This window comes from Lissotriton helveticus, chromosome 11, assembly GCF_964261635.1.
Source record: "Lissotriton helveticus chromosome 11, aLisHel1.1, whole genome shotgun sequence".
In the NCBI taxonomy this organism is placed as follows: Eukaryota; Metazoa; Chordata; class Amphibia; order Caudata; family Salamandridae; genus Lissotriton; species Lissotriton helveticus.
In genome coordinates, this window is record NC_136072.1 from 772828971 (window position 1) to 772846836 (window position 17866).

General features: G+C 44.6%; 1 protein-coding gene across 2 annotated transcripts in view; it reads right to left on the reverse strand.

The window, feature by feature from the left end:
* Positions 1–2700: 2700 nt before the first annotated feature.
* The window catches only part of LOC144791889 (glutamine--fructose-6-phosphate aminotransferase [isomerizing] 1), a 214894-nt gene continuing 199728 nt past the window's right edge, over positions 2701–17866 (reverse strand). For both annotated transcript variants that reach the window (XM_078666670.1, XM_078666669.1), the window contains 2 exons: positions 8513–8674; positions 2701–7827 (listed from right to left, as the gene is read on the reverse strand). In XM_078666670.1, coding sequence (XP_078522796.1) covers positions 7783–7827; positions 8513–8674 — 207 coding nt within the window. In that variant the 3' untranslated portion in view covers positions 2701–7782. The remainder of the gene's footprint in view (positions 7828–8512; positions 8675–17866) is intronic.

Here is a 17866-nt window from a genome sequence, read left to right on the forward strand (position 1 = left end):
CCAATGTTATCCACGAGGAATAAGGGGCCTTTGGTTGTTGGCTGCTGACAAGCAGGTCACTGGGTTATGGGAGCAAAGCTCCTGGACTTAAGCTCAGGGCAAATGGAGGTTTAGGCCAGCACAAAAGTTGCACCCTCAGAGGCACTGGAGCAGTCGGTGCAGAGTGCTGTTTTGGCATCGGAAGCCCTGTAGCTCTTAATGGGGAGTCTCCGGTTTGCAAAAGCACTGCAGGCTCAGGAACGAAGGTCTTCTGTTTGCGAAAACTACTTCGAGAGGTAAGTTGGGACGTTAGGCGTTGGTTAGGCACCATCGGTTTGGCCACCCAAGGCCATAGTGCGTTGGGTGCAGGGGGGCCTTTTGGAGTTGGATCTTCTTATCAGTTTCTGGTCGCGGTTGGGGGGACCCTCTGGATTTAGGCTGCAGACGTCGGCTGGAGGCTTCAGGCAGGTCAGGGGTCACCAGATCTCGGGTCAGGATCGCATGGGGACCTCGTCGTGGTGTTTTCCCACTCAAGCTCGGGTCACGGACGGCGGGTGCAGAGTAGTGCGGATTCGTGGTTTCTGGCCGGAGCCAGAGGTTGGAGATGAACAAATCCGGTGTTCACGGGAGCCAAAGTCTCTGGGGTTGAAGGCAGGCAGGCAGGTCTTCCGGGGTTTACAAGGTTGCCGGCTGCAGGACACACCGGGATTTTGCAGGAGCAAGTTCAAGGTGGAGACAGGCCGTGGGGCTGGGGCCATGTCAGTGGGCAGGTTCCTCTTGTTAGCTTCTACACGGCTGTTCGGTCCTTCTTGTCTGAGGAAGCAAGGTTCAGGGGTGCCCTAAATACTAGATTTAGGGGTGTTACAGGTAGGTAAAAGGTAGGGACAATGGGTCCCTTCCCTGGGGTGGGTACACCCCCTATTATGCCACCCTCCAGTGGGAAGGGGGCATGAGCCTGTCCCTGGTTGGCAGAGTCCCCCCACTGTCAAGATGGCGTGGACAGCGTTGTGCTTCACCTCGCCTCCCCCACCCGAGGAGTGGAATTGGCAGAGGTGGGTTCACCTCTCTTCCTCACTTGTTTTTCCTGCCTGTTCTCCCGCCCAAAGTGGGGGCCAGAACCAGTGGGGAACAGTTACTAAGGGCAGCAAGTGGCCTGGGGAAGCTCACAAAGGCGGCAAGCGTTTGAAGTTTCCCCTCTGTGAAACCTGCACATCCTGGGGGAGGAGGCTTGGCACCTCGTCCCAGGATGTGCATTGTTTCAGGCCCCAGAGAGCAGCAGGCTCTCGACTCAGGGGTCCATAAACATATCTGGTGGTGGCAGCTGAAAGCAGTCATTCAGCCTGGACACTAGTGGTAGGTTAGTTTTCAGGGGGCATCTCTGCAGATTGAACAGCAGATTTCATGTGCCCATGATTCACTATGCAGCTCTTGAGATGTAAAACTGCTGCAAAACCAAGACCGTGGTCTTCGAATATTTGCCGGAAAAAACCTTTTATGTGGACATAAGCTCAAACTGCAGGTCAAACACCTTGCGTGGTGGACATACTTCCTGTAAATTCAAGCGGCGTAGGATTAACCTCTTCACACGTGTAGGTGTTGTGGAACCAAACTCCTGATCGGTGCACATTCAACAGAACTGACCTGCTGACCTTTGGACAAGAGCTGCAAAGTTAACATCTCTGACTCCTGTGCACATGCTTCACAGACAGAGAAGCAAACACCTTCACCTGTAAGGCGTTACAGAACCAAACCCCTGCTTAGCATATTTAAAAGAATTCCTTGGCCTGGGGATGTGCTCCAGATTCAACAGCCCTGTACACAGCCAGCCTCTATCCTGTGAATGTGACACAGAACTGAGATTGTGCGTATCCAGCAGAACTTACCTCCTGGGTTGTGGCCACGAGCTGCAGATCCATTCTCCTGCTTCTTTGAGATGATTCATGTGCTGCAGGACCAAACACCTAACCGGTGCCGATCCAAGACTGTAGCCTGTTCAAATCCATCCCAACCATTCCTCGACATGTGGGCATCAAGTGCAGATCCAATGTAATGCCACACCATGCTTTACATACCCCAGTCACAAGTGGACATCCTTCAAGTGTTAAAGAAACAAGCATGATGACTTGTAGGCATGAACAGTCGAAACAGCCCTCTGGAATAAACGAGTACCTCAGAATCAATACCCTGGTCCAGGCCACGCGCTTCAGCGGAAACATCTTGGCCAGTGATTGTGCAGGAGAATGAACCCCATAACCTGTGCATGTGCCACAGTAGAATAATGGTGACAAAATGCAAGAGAGCCATTAGTTTACAGAGAAAGCCAGGAGCTGAACAGGAGTGGTGAATGCATGTATGGTGGCAGTAAATAGTTGGATATTCTCTAAATTAGCGATTTAAGAAACCAGAAGAACTTACGTTGATTTGCTGTGGTTAAGCTTGTAAGGAAGAAAGCGAAGGATTACAGAGTAATAAAATACCCATATATCGTAATAAAGCAGATATCTAAAAACTGCAAATTTTAAATTTCATTCTCATCTGAAAGGTAATGACACGTGAGGGTGCTTGTCAAAATTTGTAGCATCAATGTGTTACAATTAGTTCAAACAAATTCAAGGGTCTGTACCACAAATTTAATACACTTCAGCATCAGTAAAATATTAATGAGTTAAGAATAGCTCATTGTAATTTAGTATTCTACTGGAAATAAAGTGACCCATCATCACCCATTGTACTTCATTTTTATTACAATAGGATGCAAAGTAAAAACAGGCAAAAAAAAGTAAATCAAAGATGTACAAACATGTATATATATATATATAGAAAGACAACAGATAAAAAAACGTTGATAGTCCCCTAAAAACTGGCACAAAGGACAACATAACAATCCAAAACTTGAATAAACGTAGGGAAAAGGGTTATATTCAAAAGGACAAGATCTATTTTGCCCTTCCCTTTTTCTTCACAGTCTTTATTCCCCTGCTTATTAACAGCAGATACTGGCAATGTCGAACCTCAATAGGAAGCGCCAGGAAAAACTTCGACAATCAACAGAGTAGACTGGAGGATACGCTTAATGTCTGTGCAAATATTTAGTGTTACGTGATGTCAATAACTATTTTGTCTCTTTAACCTTCTTCTAATGAACAGAAGAGAGAGAGAGCATGTAAAACTATACCCCAATAACATACGGCTCTGTCCATAGAGACCTCATCCCCATTTCACCAAATTGCTAAACCTTTCACAGCGTGGTAAAAAGAACATTAATTTTGGATTAAATGCAATTTACCTCTTTGGACAGAACGCTCATAGGGCTCAATACAATTTCAGCCTTCGTGCCTTATCCCAGAACTGGAATAGGGCTGGAATATATCCTAGCTATTTCTATGTGCTTCTGGCACAGCGCAATTTGGGCACCTTCCCAACCTCACACGATCATGTTCTCAACATCTAATAAAATATTAACATTTTAAAAAGTATAATAAAATTATTTTAATCACAGATATTCTTCTTTTATTCAGTCATGACCAGTGACACATAAATCATTGAACTCCTTCAAAGTACACCACCTACGGGGGTGAAAGATCAATAAATGGCACTTGACACCACTGAAGGGTTGTAAATGTATTATATATATATTGTTATGTCCTTAGGAGTCTACCTCTAGATGAGGCAAATGTGAACCCCATCTCTAGCTCCCAGGGGGAAAGCACCTAGTGACTGCCGTGTTAGATACTCTAGCTCTCACCTACCGAGGTAAAATTGCAAGGTGGGGACATGCACAGCAGGCGTCCCATAGAGGCTAATGACAATGTTTCAAGGTGAACAAAATAGATTGACTGCTAAAAGAACAAGGTTCTTGTGTATGGCAGTTTACAACTTTCAATAAGTATTTGGAGCTTATCCAAAATCACAAAACTACACCCTACCTCTAATCATACTGCTTGGATATTTGGTCTGAAGAAAATTCAGTAAAATAAAACAATTAAGGCCCCATTCGGACATGCAAATTGAGCACCTAGTAGATACCATTAGCACAGGGTATGTTACGAGTACCCTTTTGAGTTGCAGACTTAGGAAAGGGGAATAACCGCATGCATTTTCCAACGCTCCGAGGTGCCCAAACTCTGACTTCATTCAGTTTGTCTGCATCATTTGCACAAGATTTTACCTGACAAAAATTAGTCTGGGAGAAGTGCTTGAGGTGCACAATTAGTGCCTGATTAGGCATTTGCGCAACAGTCAGAATGAGGTACCTAATTAGACCAATTGTACAGTTGCAGGAAATCCTAAGGGGCTTCTCGTGGAAACCATAGAGATCCAATCCTAATGTAACACATATTTACGTCAATAGAGGCTGCAAAACATTTTCAAAAAAACACTTTGGAAAGGAATATCATTTTTGGAATGCAAAGGCAATTGTTCAAACTAGAAATTGCTGTGGTGTTTAAAAATGAAAATACCTAGATGGAAAATGCCAAGACCTAGGGTAGATCAGATGTCAATCAAAAGGGAGTTGCTCATGCTTGCACAACCAACAGAAAGTAGATCTCACTCTCACTTTCCCTTAAATGTATATTCATTGGATTGAAGCCGCAGTTTAAAGAAAATGAAGGCTCACCAGTGAAGCCATGATCACTTATTTTATGCATAAATATTAGATTAAATTGAGCCGTGCGGCTGGATGGTGGCCCATTCCACACAACTACTTCCTGACCTCGATTACAAAACATGTGTAGGTCTAGTGAGCAGTTAAACAACTTCTTCTAGGGAATTTAAGAAGCGACATTAGATCTACAATTGCACTGTCTGCTATAAAAAATTAGCTATGCCGTCACCAATGCTTTTGACCATCTACTGTAGCTGTGAGCCTAGACCACAAGCGGACACATCTATCTGAGCTTTTCTAAAACACAAGGTAAACCCAGTATTTCTACGTGCAGACACCAAAATATTTAAAGTGTACCAAACATGTCCCCCTGACGGCAGTCACCCAAGCAGCTTTTTTGTACTGGACATCATTGCCTATTGGACAAATGTCTTAACTGGGCCCAAGGAGGATTCATGTTCCACATCTGTCTTTAAAAAAATAAAAGCATAACTGAGGTTACTGGAAAGATTTCATGCACAGAGTCAAAACCTTTAACTAATTTCAAGGAGGCAATTTTTCCTTTAAATTATGATAAATATTCTCCCATATGGTCCATGTGGTCTAAAATGCTATTTGCATGTAGCAAATAAACACAAACCGCAAGTGAAGTGTGCCTGACTCCAAAGAGAGAGACTATGTTTGCACTGATATTTTTTCATGAGAACAGTGTCCTTCAGTTTTATTCCGGTTGACTCCTTCCGACGTTCATACCTCTGTCTCAGCATCGTAAAAGTTTTGAACTGTACAAGCGAGCCTGGGGACGGCGTACAAGAACAAAGCTTCTGAGACCGCTCACTTTATATAAAATTGGCATTATTAAAATTAGAACCCCAACATTTTACCTTCAGTCTGAGTTAGCGCATTTCACCGCGACCCCGCTGTGTGGACTGCTATCTTAAAGTCCTGAAGGTTTTAAAATGCCCCTATATGGGAAAAGTCCATCCTCAACATGCGTAAATCAAACCCGCTAGAGTGAACTTAGATTTACTTGCCCAGCCCTGTAAAGCCATTTGATCATGTTACTATGGCTTCTGCAACCTTTGGCATCAAACTGTGGTTCAGCTCACCAAAAACAGGCTTACTGGGCAATATACATGGAAATTCTGTTTCATTCCATGGAGTATCATTACAACAATGTTTTTCTCAGCGAAACAGAAAATAAGATATAGCATTGCACTGTTTTTCTATACTGTGCTACAGTGACACAAAAGGGAAACTTGGCACAAGGAAATGGGAGGCTCATATTTTCAATGATTCATGCTTTTAAAACTGGCTTCAGGCCCTGCCTCTTTTCAGCTTCTTGCCACACCTCCTTCATCTTCAAACGTACCAAACCAGTTTTAAGCTTGAATGCTGAGGATTTGCTTAGGGTTTCTACGCCAAGCCAAGAGCTTCTAATATAGCTTGAGATGGGATTTAGTTCATACTGCAAACAGTCCCAGAATTAATACAGCCTTGAACCCATTGCTTTTAAGTCAATTGCAGGTCTTCTGGAGTTGTTCTCTGGTCAACATCTTTGGGAGCGTTTGCAATTAGTTCCCAGAAAAGAATACTTTTTTTTAACTTCAAGCACACATCTGCAGCCAGAGAACAACCAAACACCCTGCAGCCTGACCCCTACTTTGTTGCAAAGTGTAGTGACAGATGTGGAAGGCCCGGTCACTGCTGCTCAGAACTGTGATCAGGAATATATGAACATGAGAGATTATCGTATTCCAGACTGTAGGGTCAGGAAATGTGTGGAAGGTGTGTCATTTCAATTGCTGATCACAAGCAGTCATACAAAAATATACGAGTACTGCGAGACAGAAGAGAAGCTATGGAGAAGGCTACAAGAAAGGTCCTTTAAATAAGGAAATCTTAAAAGCATGTTGATAACAAACCCGCCTTCCTCAAAAGTCAGTAATGCTAGTGCAACACGATGGTGAAGTACTACACTTCAATGGGATGAGATCATCAGTTCACAACCGTGAACATTCCTTCATTTGGGATTGTGCATGTTCTTACTGCCTCAGCTGCTGCTGCCACTTTGAGGTGCATCAAAGGCAAAAATGTAAGGCAGGTCCCAGAGACCTTATTGCACGATACTGAGAATGCATCCGAAGTTAAACAGTGAGATGCAAGGTAAAGTCATTTGTAATTTCCTGGCTTTCCAAATCTCTAACAACTACATAGAGGCTCCAGCTTCAAAATGAATCAGAAAATCAGGGCTTTAAACTTTACTGCTTCCAAGAATGTTTTTTAGGGCAGGATAGTTCCACTTGAAATACATTTAAAGACTAATTTAGCGCAGGTCAGAGCCCTCCAATGTAAGCGACGCTCAGCATCATGAATGCACGCCGATATCAAAGGTGGTAGATTGTTTGCCTTTGTAATGGCTTTTGTGTTTCAGATATTAATAAGAACAGGCGCCATTAAGTGGACAAAGGAGTGTCAGTGTTCCCCTACTCGATGGGGAGTGTTTTGACCACGGTAGTAAATAAAGGAAGGTGAAGAAATGGGGCTTAGTACCTGAATCAGCCAAGCTGAATTGGCCCAATTAAATTTACTATATGTTGCATAATTTAACGTTTCACATATAAAATAAAATCACATTCCAGGTTCGTACCACTTTCTCCCTCCACCAAAGTTCCAGCTTAAGCCCTGCAAAACTTTATCAAAAACTATTCTATATTATTCCTTCTTCTAGCATGCCTCCTAGAGATAAGTACTAGAGAGCCAAATCTAGACATATCCTGAAAGCCTTCCTGCTCCAGACAGATGTGCGAGCAATAGCCTAGCTATCTGCCAGTCAGCAGGGCTAGCTGGGCAGTACAAGGCAGCTGCAGAGACCTGCTTAGAGAAGTAGAGGGCTAGAGAAGATGTCGAATGAATCTAAGATGCTCTTGACAAGTGTTCCTAATAACAGAGGAGAAGAGTGAAGCAGCTAAAATGTCCTTATGTGCCACACGTACTTCATAATCCCACCAATGGGCCCGGCTGAACCAAGAACAGGAGAACCAAGTGCAACGGCGCTCAGGAACGAACACCCAATACAAAAATAAAATAAAAAAAGATTATCTGGCAGCACTATACAAAATCAAAATAAGGTACAAAACAGTTTGTCAACCCCCACATTTCCAGTTTTCTTGGAATTCCCTGTTTGGAAGTGAGCTTTACTCAACAGTGACTGACTTAGCGAGGTTCCGGGGAAAATCCACCTGAGAAGAGAAATAGCGAGTTTTAGAAATAAAAAATTAAAAATCTAGTGACGGGTCAAATAATTTTGTTTCTCGCCTAAGCTTAATATTGTACTACATTACAAAGCACTTAAACACAGCATTAGTGATTCACAAATCTATTCACAAAGATATGATGACTAAACTACGACGGATTCTTGAATTGGCTTTCTTGAAGGTACTGAACAATAGTTCAACATCTCATCACGTCTTCAGTCAAGTTGTGGTTGCAATTCTTTATACAACTGTATATGCGGGTTAAATCCTTCTCCAGCATAACTGGTGTGGAGAGGGATTTAACCTGCATCTACAGATGTATACAGAATTGAAACCACAACTTGAAGACGTGAAGAGATTTACCTTTGTTGTCTCAAAGCCTTGAGAAAGCTCCAGGCATATCAGCACAAAGGGGTGAAACACGTGCTGGCTGTTCTCAAATTCTATACAACACATTAAATTACTTGCTTTCAAATAAAAATGTGAAAGTCTCATACAAACGCATACAACTATGACTCAGAGGATGCAAGGTGACTGATTTCATTTAGCAGAACTTTAGGTCAGAAGCCTGAACCTTAGTTCGACTTGACAGCAGAGAAGGTGGACTTAGTACTTTGTAAATTATGGTTATGGATTGTTCAGCACTAATATGAGCAGACAGAATACTCACGTCATATCCTCGTAACACTGCCAAGTGAAAAGCAAGGAGCTGCAGAGGGATGACGTTTAGGATACCCTGCAGACAATCAACGGTGTGAGGGACTTTTATCGTTCTCTTTGAATTCTTGATGGTCTCGGTGTCGTCTTTGTCACAGATTACAATGGGCCGGCCCTGTCAAGGTAAAAAAAGAGAACGTTATTCAAATGTGGCCTCCAAAGGAAAGAGAAGTGGAAAGAACACCAAACAATCCAAAGAATTTCAGAGAGGTTTTTCAAATGTTCATGCAATACCGTGTTATGAATAGAACAATGGCTGGACTCCAAAATTTCAGGGGTTCTAGGCTAAGAATTATACCAATCTTAGACAAAGCTAATAGATGGAAACATGTTGTCTTGATAGTTTGCACCGTATTGGAAATTGCTACATTACTTCAACATTGAGGAAAGAATTGACTGTGTTCAATGGTTGGCCCAGTAGAGCAAGCCAGAATCGACTGTGGTCAATGGCTGGCCAAGTAGAGCAAGCCTTTCTAGTAGCAGAGAATCATGGCTTTTTTTGACTGCCAACGGGCAGTCGGCCACCGGCCAACACATCCAAGTCACAGTGGACATTGTCCAGGATTTGTCAAACAACATACATCTGACCCTGAAGACCACTATTTCTGATCGCCTGGGCCAGCAACAGCATGTAGGTATTATTTGATGAAGATAAAAGGGGAGAACCTTGCTTTTGTTCACAGGGCAGCAGTTAGATGATAATTTACCCCACCAGTACATACTAGTGTCTCTTCCGGGAGAGTGGAACAATGTCAGTTGACTGACTGACTGACAACTGAGTTTGTTTTTAGTTTGCAAAGGAACAAATTTTAAAGAAAAATGGACATAAGCTACAAAATCCTAAATTAACACGACTCTATAAGAAATACAGGAGCTCCAGTACCGCGCAACACTCAGCTGTAGGAGTTAAGACCTCAGTAAAGTTTCATGGGGAAAAAAGATGTAGGGGCCGATTTACAAATACTGGCATTTCATTTCCGAATGGCCTCCGACAGGCTCGGAGAGCCTGGCTGCCATTCGGAAAGCCTCCATCAATACCTCAGGCGGCTCTTTCAGCCCAAGGGATTATGGCGGCAGTTTCCCACAGCCTTTTTGTGCTGGCCTTTCCGGCACAGAAAGGCTGTGGGAATCCGACTTTGGGGTCCCCAAGCAGGGCCAGTATGGGTGCAAGGCCTCCGGATGGCGGCCTAGGAGGCACCTGTGGTGCCCCCATGTTTATCCCTGCACCCGGTGGCAGCGCGAGGTGCCTGTGAACAAAGGAGGAGACGTGGGGAGGGCTATTTTTAACAGATGTCCAGCATACATGCCCAAATACTGAAAACAGGAATTGGTATGCAATTCCTACAAGGTTATTATAGTGACTAGAAGGCGAACACCTACAGATTGGTATGTCCAGAAGAGAGGATGGGGAATTCCTCCCTTTGGATAAAGTGCCCTCACACACCCAGCCCGCTAGGTGTCATACTTCATCATTGGGAATGCTCCTCGTCGGGTCGGCAGTGCAATACCCGACGGGCACCCTCAGTGGGGGCACTTTGGCGGAGATCTTTTATCCTTGCCGTTTGGTGAGTGCGTGTATGGGGCCCTAAGGTGTGGAAGTGTAGTGTATGGTAAGGAAACAGTGAATTAAAACGGGGGACGGTGGTCAGGGCCACTACTTTAATAATCCTGCTTCCTACCCTGATTAAAAAGGTGATGGCAACTATCTACAATAATGTTGTGGGTAGTTGTTTTTATGTGGTTCACATAAGAGCAACCACCCACAACATTATTGTATACTTTCATATATTTAAAGCTTCTGTGTATTGCCCTCCATTGCTGATTTCTCTATAAAGGGATTACAAAAGGCTGAATCAGCCATCTGCTGACACGTTAGTTTCATGTTTAGTTTACTATCAAATTATAATTAGCTTTGTTAAAAAGAAAAATACATTCAATAATGTAGAATGCAAAAATATTATAAAAAATATTTTATGGGAGGTTGGGATCAAGATGCAGCACACTGGTGACTGGGTCCCTGCACACACTGTGTATACAAGACTGGTGTCACCCTACCACAGGGTTCGTGATCTCGCTGGCTGTGCACAACCTGGACTGCCTGGAAAACCTTGCACATGACTCAGAGGTGAGAGATGTTCTGTTTAGGGAGACATCTTAGGGATGACAATCTGGACTGCAAAGAAGGATGGTGGCACAGTAGTGGGCCATTGCAGTGAGCAGCAAAGAATCACTCATGATAAAAACATTTCTATGCTGTGGGCACATAGCAAGAAGTGCAGGTGATCCCCAGAAGTGGTCCGGTCAGCCAAATGGATGATGAGGTCAGATGGAGGGCGCTCAGTGGTCGACTCCTGTATGAGGTACTAGAGAGCAGGGGGTGGGAGAACAGTTTTGGGGAATCATGCCCGGAAGAGAGGGAAGAGGCTCAGAGACAGAAAGAGCAAGTGGGGATGGGAATGCACTAGACTATGAAAGGTACAAGGACAACAGACTCATAAGAAATGTACTTCCCTAAGAAGAGCCTATGGGCAACCATGCCCCTACAGTCTCAATGACATTAATCACACAAGTGAAGACACTAAAGCACAGGAAGGTGATTTACGGGGTCTCCCTGAGGCACAGGGAGAGAACAGCGATCTGGGTGGAGAGGGGAACAGACCCCTTGAGTAGGAAGATCGACAATACATACACCTGATAAAATACCATGGTAAGGGACTCTACCTAGGAGCCACAACCATGTGGGACAGATATCTAGGAGTGCCTGACCCAGATGAGAGTGATGACAAGAACCGGAAGGGTTTTGTACACCCCAGAACCAGATCAATAGGAACTAGCAGAAAATGGAATGTATGATTATACAACGCGTGATGTTACCACGCGGTAGGTAACAAAGCGGTTGTTACAACGAACGCGTTGTTACGACACGTGGCTTTACATCGCAAGTCGTTTCTATAGCTTGCGCTAGATGGCGCGCTGGACTAGGGAATAGTATAAATGACTATTCCTACTCCAGTTAGCGCAACAGCAGGGAATGGGTTTGATTTAAAATCCAACACCTTCCCTGGTGTTGCACGTCACATAGCGCAAGTCGTAGAAACGACTTGCAATGTAAAGCCACGTGTGGTAACAACGCAGTCGTTGTAACGACTGCGTTGTTACCTAACTGCGTGGTAACAACAGCGTTGTAACCGCTGTTTCCCCAGAAAATGGTTGCATGCAAGCTCCTCCCTAAACTGAGTAATGCCTTATTGAGAACCACAGCCAAATCCGCTTCAATCCTAATGCTTGAATGGGAGTGGAGGCGATGGCAGGTGCTGGAGGGAAAAATAATCCAAGATAGGGGGCGTTAGACCAAGGTCATGCCAAGGGAAAATGGAGACCCTAAACAAAGAGGCAGAATGATGAGGAGAGCCCGAGTCGAGGGAAATTGGTAGCAACATGGAAGAATGCATTCACCAAGAGCTTCATGCAACAATTCTTTCTGAACCGAAGGCAGAGCTAAATTTCAATAGGTGTATAGCTTGAAGGAGATGAATAAAAAAGTAATTGACCTCAGAAACTGTAAATTCGCTGGGGGATGGGTGAAACGACCATAGATCAGGAGGAGTTTAGGGCCCAAATCCAACCCAAAGAGAATAACAATATCAAGATACGATAGAATTGAGAGATGGAGAAGGCAAAGTAGTCAAGAAATATGTACAGAACCTCTTCAGGGTTGCCTTGTAAGTAGCAGATTGTAATCCAATTTGAGTTGCACAGCTCATTGAGTGTCAAACTATTATTACAAGTGAAAAACAGATTGTATTTTGAGGTCTTTCAATTCCAAGAATGGTACTCTGTAGTCAGATGGTGAAAGAATAATAAGAATTTGTATCTTTTGTGCATGAATCATAGGCCAACATGTGTTTTACAACATGTTGCTTCATCAGGGCACAAAGTTATACTTCACAATGCAGTAATCTGTGACACTTGTCAGAAAATGGAATCGAACAGTCAATCTTGAACAAAGAATAAAAAGTCTTATTATTCATTCACCATCTGACTACAGAGTATCTTTCTTGGAAGTGAACTGAAAGACCTCAAAATAGTCTGTTTTTGCTTAATTCTTTTACAGGATTGGAGGGTTTACTCCTGTAGCACAAGTTACTACTTGTGTAAATATACATCTGTAAGAGACATTAGTTAGTGATAGATTCCTTACCTTAGAATATCCCCAGGCATCAGACTGGATCAGGGAAGTTTTTTCATTAGCAGTACCGCTGCGCTTCTGTAGGTGCCGCTGTGCGGCTCCGAGTCAGTCACTGGCATCGTAAGCGCCGAGATGACGTCACGGAAACTACTTCAGCGCCACCAAAGCGCACGGACGTCAGTTCTGTACAGGACTTTCCCCACCAGGAACGCAGAGCAATGCAAGAAACTGACCACTGGTGCCATGAAACTAGGGCCCTGAAAGGGATGACCTTAACCCTAGAAATCAGGTCGTAGAACGGGGAGGATGGGTGGGGCAGTAAGGAATCTATCACTAACTAATGTCTCTTACAGGTATATCCTTACACAAGCAGTAACTTATGCATCTGAAAGAGACACGTTAGTGATAGATTCCTCACCTCAGAATAGATACCGCAGCAATACCAACCCCAGTGGTAGGTCTGCGAACAAGATTACACCAGAAAGTCACGGAGAACAGAACGGCCAAAGAAGCCGTCTCTCCAGACTTGACTGTCAAGGCAGTAATACTTGGTAAACGGGTGCAGCGAAGCCCACGTAGCTGCCTGACAAATGTCCTGCAAGGGAATGCCGCATCCCAAGGCAGTAGTGTCAGCAGTCGCCCTGGTAGAATGGGCACGTAGACTTACAGGAGGCTCCTTCTTAGCCAATGAGTAACATGCTTTGATGCACAGAATAACCCATCGAGAGATGGTCAATTTGTGCACGGCCAACCTTTTTTGGCGCCCACGTAGCCAACAAAGAGCTGGTCATCAACCCGGAACTGTTGTGTGTGCTTAAGATAGAACGAGAGCGCACGTTTTGGGTCCAGACGGGGGAGCCGCTCTTCCTCTTTTGAAGGATGCGGAGGCGGAAAAAAGGTAGGCAAAGTTATGGTCTGCCCGATGTGGAAGGGCGTGACAACCTTTGGCAGGAAAGAAGGACGGGTCCTAAAAACCACCTTGTCCGGATGAACAGAAAGGAAAGGAGGTTTGGAAGAAAGAGCATGGAGCTCACTCACTCTTCTGGCAGAGGTGATAGCTACCAGGAAAGCCGTCTTAAGAGTGAGAAGACGCAAAGGACAGTTATGAAGGGGCTCGAAGGGAACGCACATCAGATATGTTAAGACAAGGTTTAACTCCCATTGAGTCATAATGAATGGCACGGGAGGAAAAGTGTGAAGGTGATGCCTTTCAGGAACCGGTTAATAACCGGGGACTTAAAAAGGGAGTTCTGATTTGGAAGCCGTAGAAAGGCGGAGATGGCAGAAAGATAATCTTTGATAGTGCCCGGAGAAGAGCCCTGCTGGGCCAAAAAAAGAAGGAACAGTAGGACTTCGGAAAGAGGGGCAGAGAGGGGATCCACAGACTTAGCTGTGCACCATGCTACAAACTTGTTCCACCTGCAGGTATATACCGTCTTAGTGGAGGGATGCCTGGCTGCCAGAATAACATCACAGACTTCGGGAGGAAGATCGGAAGCTGTCAACTGTCGCTGCTCAATCTCCACGTATGGAGGTAGAGGCTGGACAGGTTCGGGTGGAGGACCGTCCCCTGCTACTGCGACAGAAGATCCTCCCGGAGAGGCAGTCGGATCGGGGGATCGATCGCTATGTTGAGTAGATCGGGATACCAGTATCTTCGTGCCCAATGCGGAGCCACAAGGATGACTACCACCCCAACCCCAGCCTGTTACCCAGGAGACCCAAAGCCAATCTAAACCGGCATGCTGTAAATTGTTAACATGGAATGTAGCTGGGATTAGAACAAAGAGGACTGATCCGACATGGACCGATTTTGTGTGTAGCCACGACATCATAGCGTGCCAAGAAACTTGGGATATTTCACCCAACATCTGGTTAGATGGCTTCATTTCCTATGCTACTCCGGCTATCCCTAGCCCTGCCGGAAGAGCAAAGGGTGGCCTTGTCATTTTTCTTTCACTTAACCTCAGGGGTACCTTTAGGAGGGTTCATAGCAGCTCTTTGAATATTTTAATCGTTGAATGGTCTGTTCCACCTAGTGATAAAATCCTCTAAATTAATTTTTATAATGCGTGGGACAGGGACAGGGGAAATGCTCATTTAGTTGAACTTCAACAATGTCTTATCACATACAGTCAAATGAACCACACCAATTTCGAGTTAATTTTATTAGGTGATTTTAATATACATCCCTGCAATGCGTCGTGCTTTCTAGGCGATCAGGAGGGCCCAGCAGGAATAGGGATGCCCCATTTCGAGCACACTAAGTCAGGGGAGGTGCTCGAGGAGTTGCTCGCCACCCTGAACCTTTATGAACCTTTCATTAACGAGGGAGGCCCCAGAACGATCACATTCAAAGGCTCTAGCCCTGGCTCTATTGTAGATTATATTTTTCTGACCCCGGGTATCTTAGACAGAGTGCTAACCTACAAAGCCATAGACTCAACCCACAGTGATCACAACCCGGTCCGTTTAACTATGCACTGGGGAGTCCACATGGAGGTCACGCACCGCCCTGCGGCTATGGGTCACTCCATATCCCCCACGGACCAAGGGAGAAGGGTCAAATGGGCTAAAGTTATCCCGGGAGATTTCATGGAGAAATTACTGCCTACAATTGAGGTGGATTTGATTATCTGCCAGGACCAACAGGCTACTGCCCATGAGGTTATGAGGGCCTTCGAATCTATATGTTCAAATGTTTCTGGTGCCTTAACGGTCAAAGATGTACAGAGGGGACTCACACAGCATCGCTGGTTTGATGCCATGTGCTCGAAAGCCCATAAGGCGATAATGACTGCTTTAAAATCCACCCGAGAGATAGGGAAGCAGTGACCAGACTAAGAAAAGAGTACAAGGCCACTATAAATAGGAGAAAAAATGATATTAAAAAGAAGGCCTGGGAAGACTTACTCTCTTGTGAGGTCCTGCACGACAGCTCACAGTTCTGGGGCATAGTTAATCAATCCTTTTTCGCTGAGGGGGATAACACAGGGATGGAATGCGTCATCCCAGATGATAAATGGTTAAGACATTTTGGGGAGGTATATGGAAACCGAGAAACTGATGCCACGAGATACCATGGGCGTTGGTTGACCGTGCTCCTCTGTCCTTCTTACCAGCTGAGGTAGAGAGAGCTATTGAGGAGACCTCTAAGAAGAAGGCCCTAGAGCCAGATGGCGTCCCCGCTGATTTTTATAGACACTCCCCAATTCTCTGGGCAGGGGTTTTAACAAATGTCTTTAGAGCTGCAAATGGTAAAGTTTTCCCTAAAACCTGGTCCACTTCCATCATTGTGCCCATCTTTAAAAAAGGCCAGCGGGATGACCCAGGGTGTTACAGGCCAATTTCCCTTCTAGACTCTGCAATTAAGATCTTAGGCAGAGTCCTACTATATAAACTTAGAGCTAACATCGAAAGGAGTGGGGGCCTGTCAAACATGCAATACGGTTTTAGAGAAAAGCAGGGCACACTGGACCAGTGCTCCAATTTGCACATGATAATATCGAAGTACACAGTGGCCAAGGAGGAGTCCTTGTTTCTGGCTTTCATGGACCTCTCCTCAGCTTTTGATTTAGTGAATAGATCAAAACTGTGGGAAGTTTTGGTACAGTTTGGTGTGGACAAACCACTTGTGTATTTTCTGGCCTCACTACACCAGGAATTGTTTGCCTCAGTGAGGGTCACGAAGGAGGGAAGATGCACAAGACCCTTTAAATCCTTAAGAGGAGTGCGCCAGGGCTGCATCTTGGCCCCCCTCCTATTCACGATCTATATAAATGGCCTGGAAAAACATCTAGAGGCAGTGGAGGGGGACGTTCCGCGTGTAGGAGAAGTTAAGATCCCGGCTCTCCTATACGCGGACGATGCCGTACTGATAGCACGTACAGGGGTGGGCCTTCAGCGTTTGTTAGACGCTTTTGGGACCTTTATGGACCGGTTGGACCTAAAGATTACCGCCAAAAAGTCCCATACTATGGTGGTGGGTCGACACAGGAACAAGAAGAAGAATAATTTTCTTTTTTCCTGCAAGGGAGAAGTAGTGTCGAGGGTGGAAGCCTTTCCTTACTTGGGAGTCATATTTGACGAGAAGGGCTCGTGGGGTCCACAAATAAAGGCCAAAAGCCTATCATTAGTGAGAGCGTCCTCAGCTTTGCTGTGCTTTGCAAAAAGATTGGGGGCTAGGCCAATGGAGGCTCTTTTAAAGATTTACGATGCTAAATGTATCTCTTTAGTCATATACGGCTCTTCTGTATGGGGGTATGCACCACAAGATCCAATCCAAAAAGCTGAAAATACATTTTTGAGACTCCAGCTGTCCATCCCCCAGTCTACACCTACGTTTTCAACCCACGGGGAGCTGGGCCTAGACTATGTTACAGACAGAATCAGAATGGCCCCTTTATTATTCTGGCTAAATACATGGCTTAATGTTGAGTTAACACTCAATCACTCCATTCTAACAGACGTTATGTCTTTAGACCATGCTGCGAAAATACCTTGGCTAGAATATGTAAGACTTACTTTTGCACAGCTAGGTCGCCCAGATCTATATAATGATCCCTTGAGTATTAGGCGTGAGGATATCATCTGGACCAAAAAGAGCTTTATGGATTTGGCGAGATTGGCCCGAGAAGAACAGGAACTTATGAAACCTACTGTTAGACCACACTATTTGTTATTAACATCACCTTCAATCGAGCCTTATCTTAGAACTGTAACCAAACCTTTCCATAGATTTTTGTTAATTAAATTCAGATTCAATTTAATTCATTATTCACTAGGCAACTATCAATCATGGTGCAAGCCAGAATGTGGCCCTCCGTGTAGATGTGATGAATTTTCTACGCAGGACTCCATGCATTTTATTATGTTTTGTAGTTTGTACACGGACCCCAGGAAGAAATATCTGACACCGTTACTGAGAGAGGCAGGGTTTATCCTGGTTAGGCCCGCCTTAGTTTATTTACAGTCCTTGGGTAGCAACCGGGTTATTTTCTGTGTAGCTAGCTTCTTAGTGGCAGCCTATAGAATTAAATCCAAAAGAGGCCACTGAGTGATTTTGTACAGTTTTAGTGTGCAATATTAGTATAACGTTTGCATGGTGCACATGTTTAC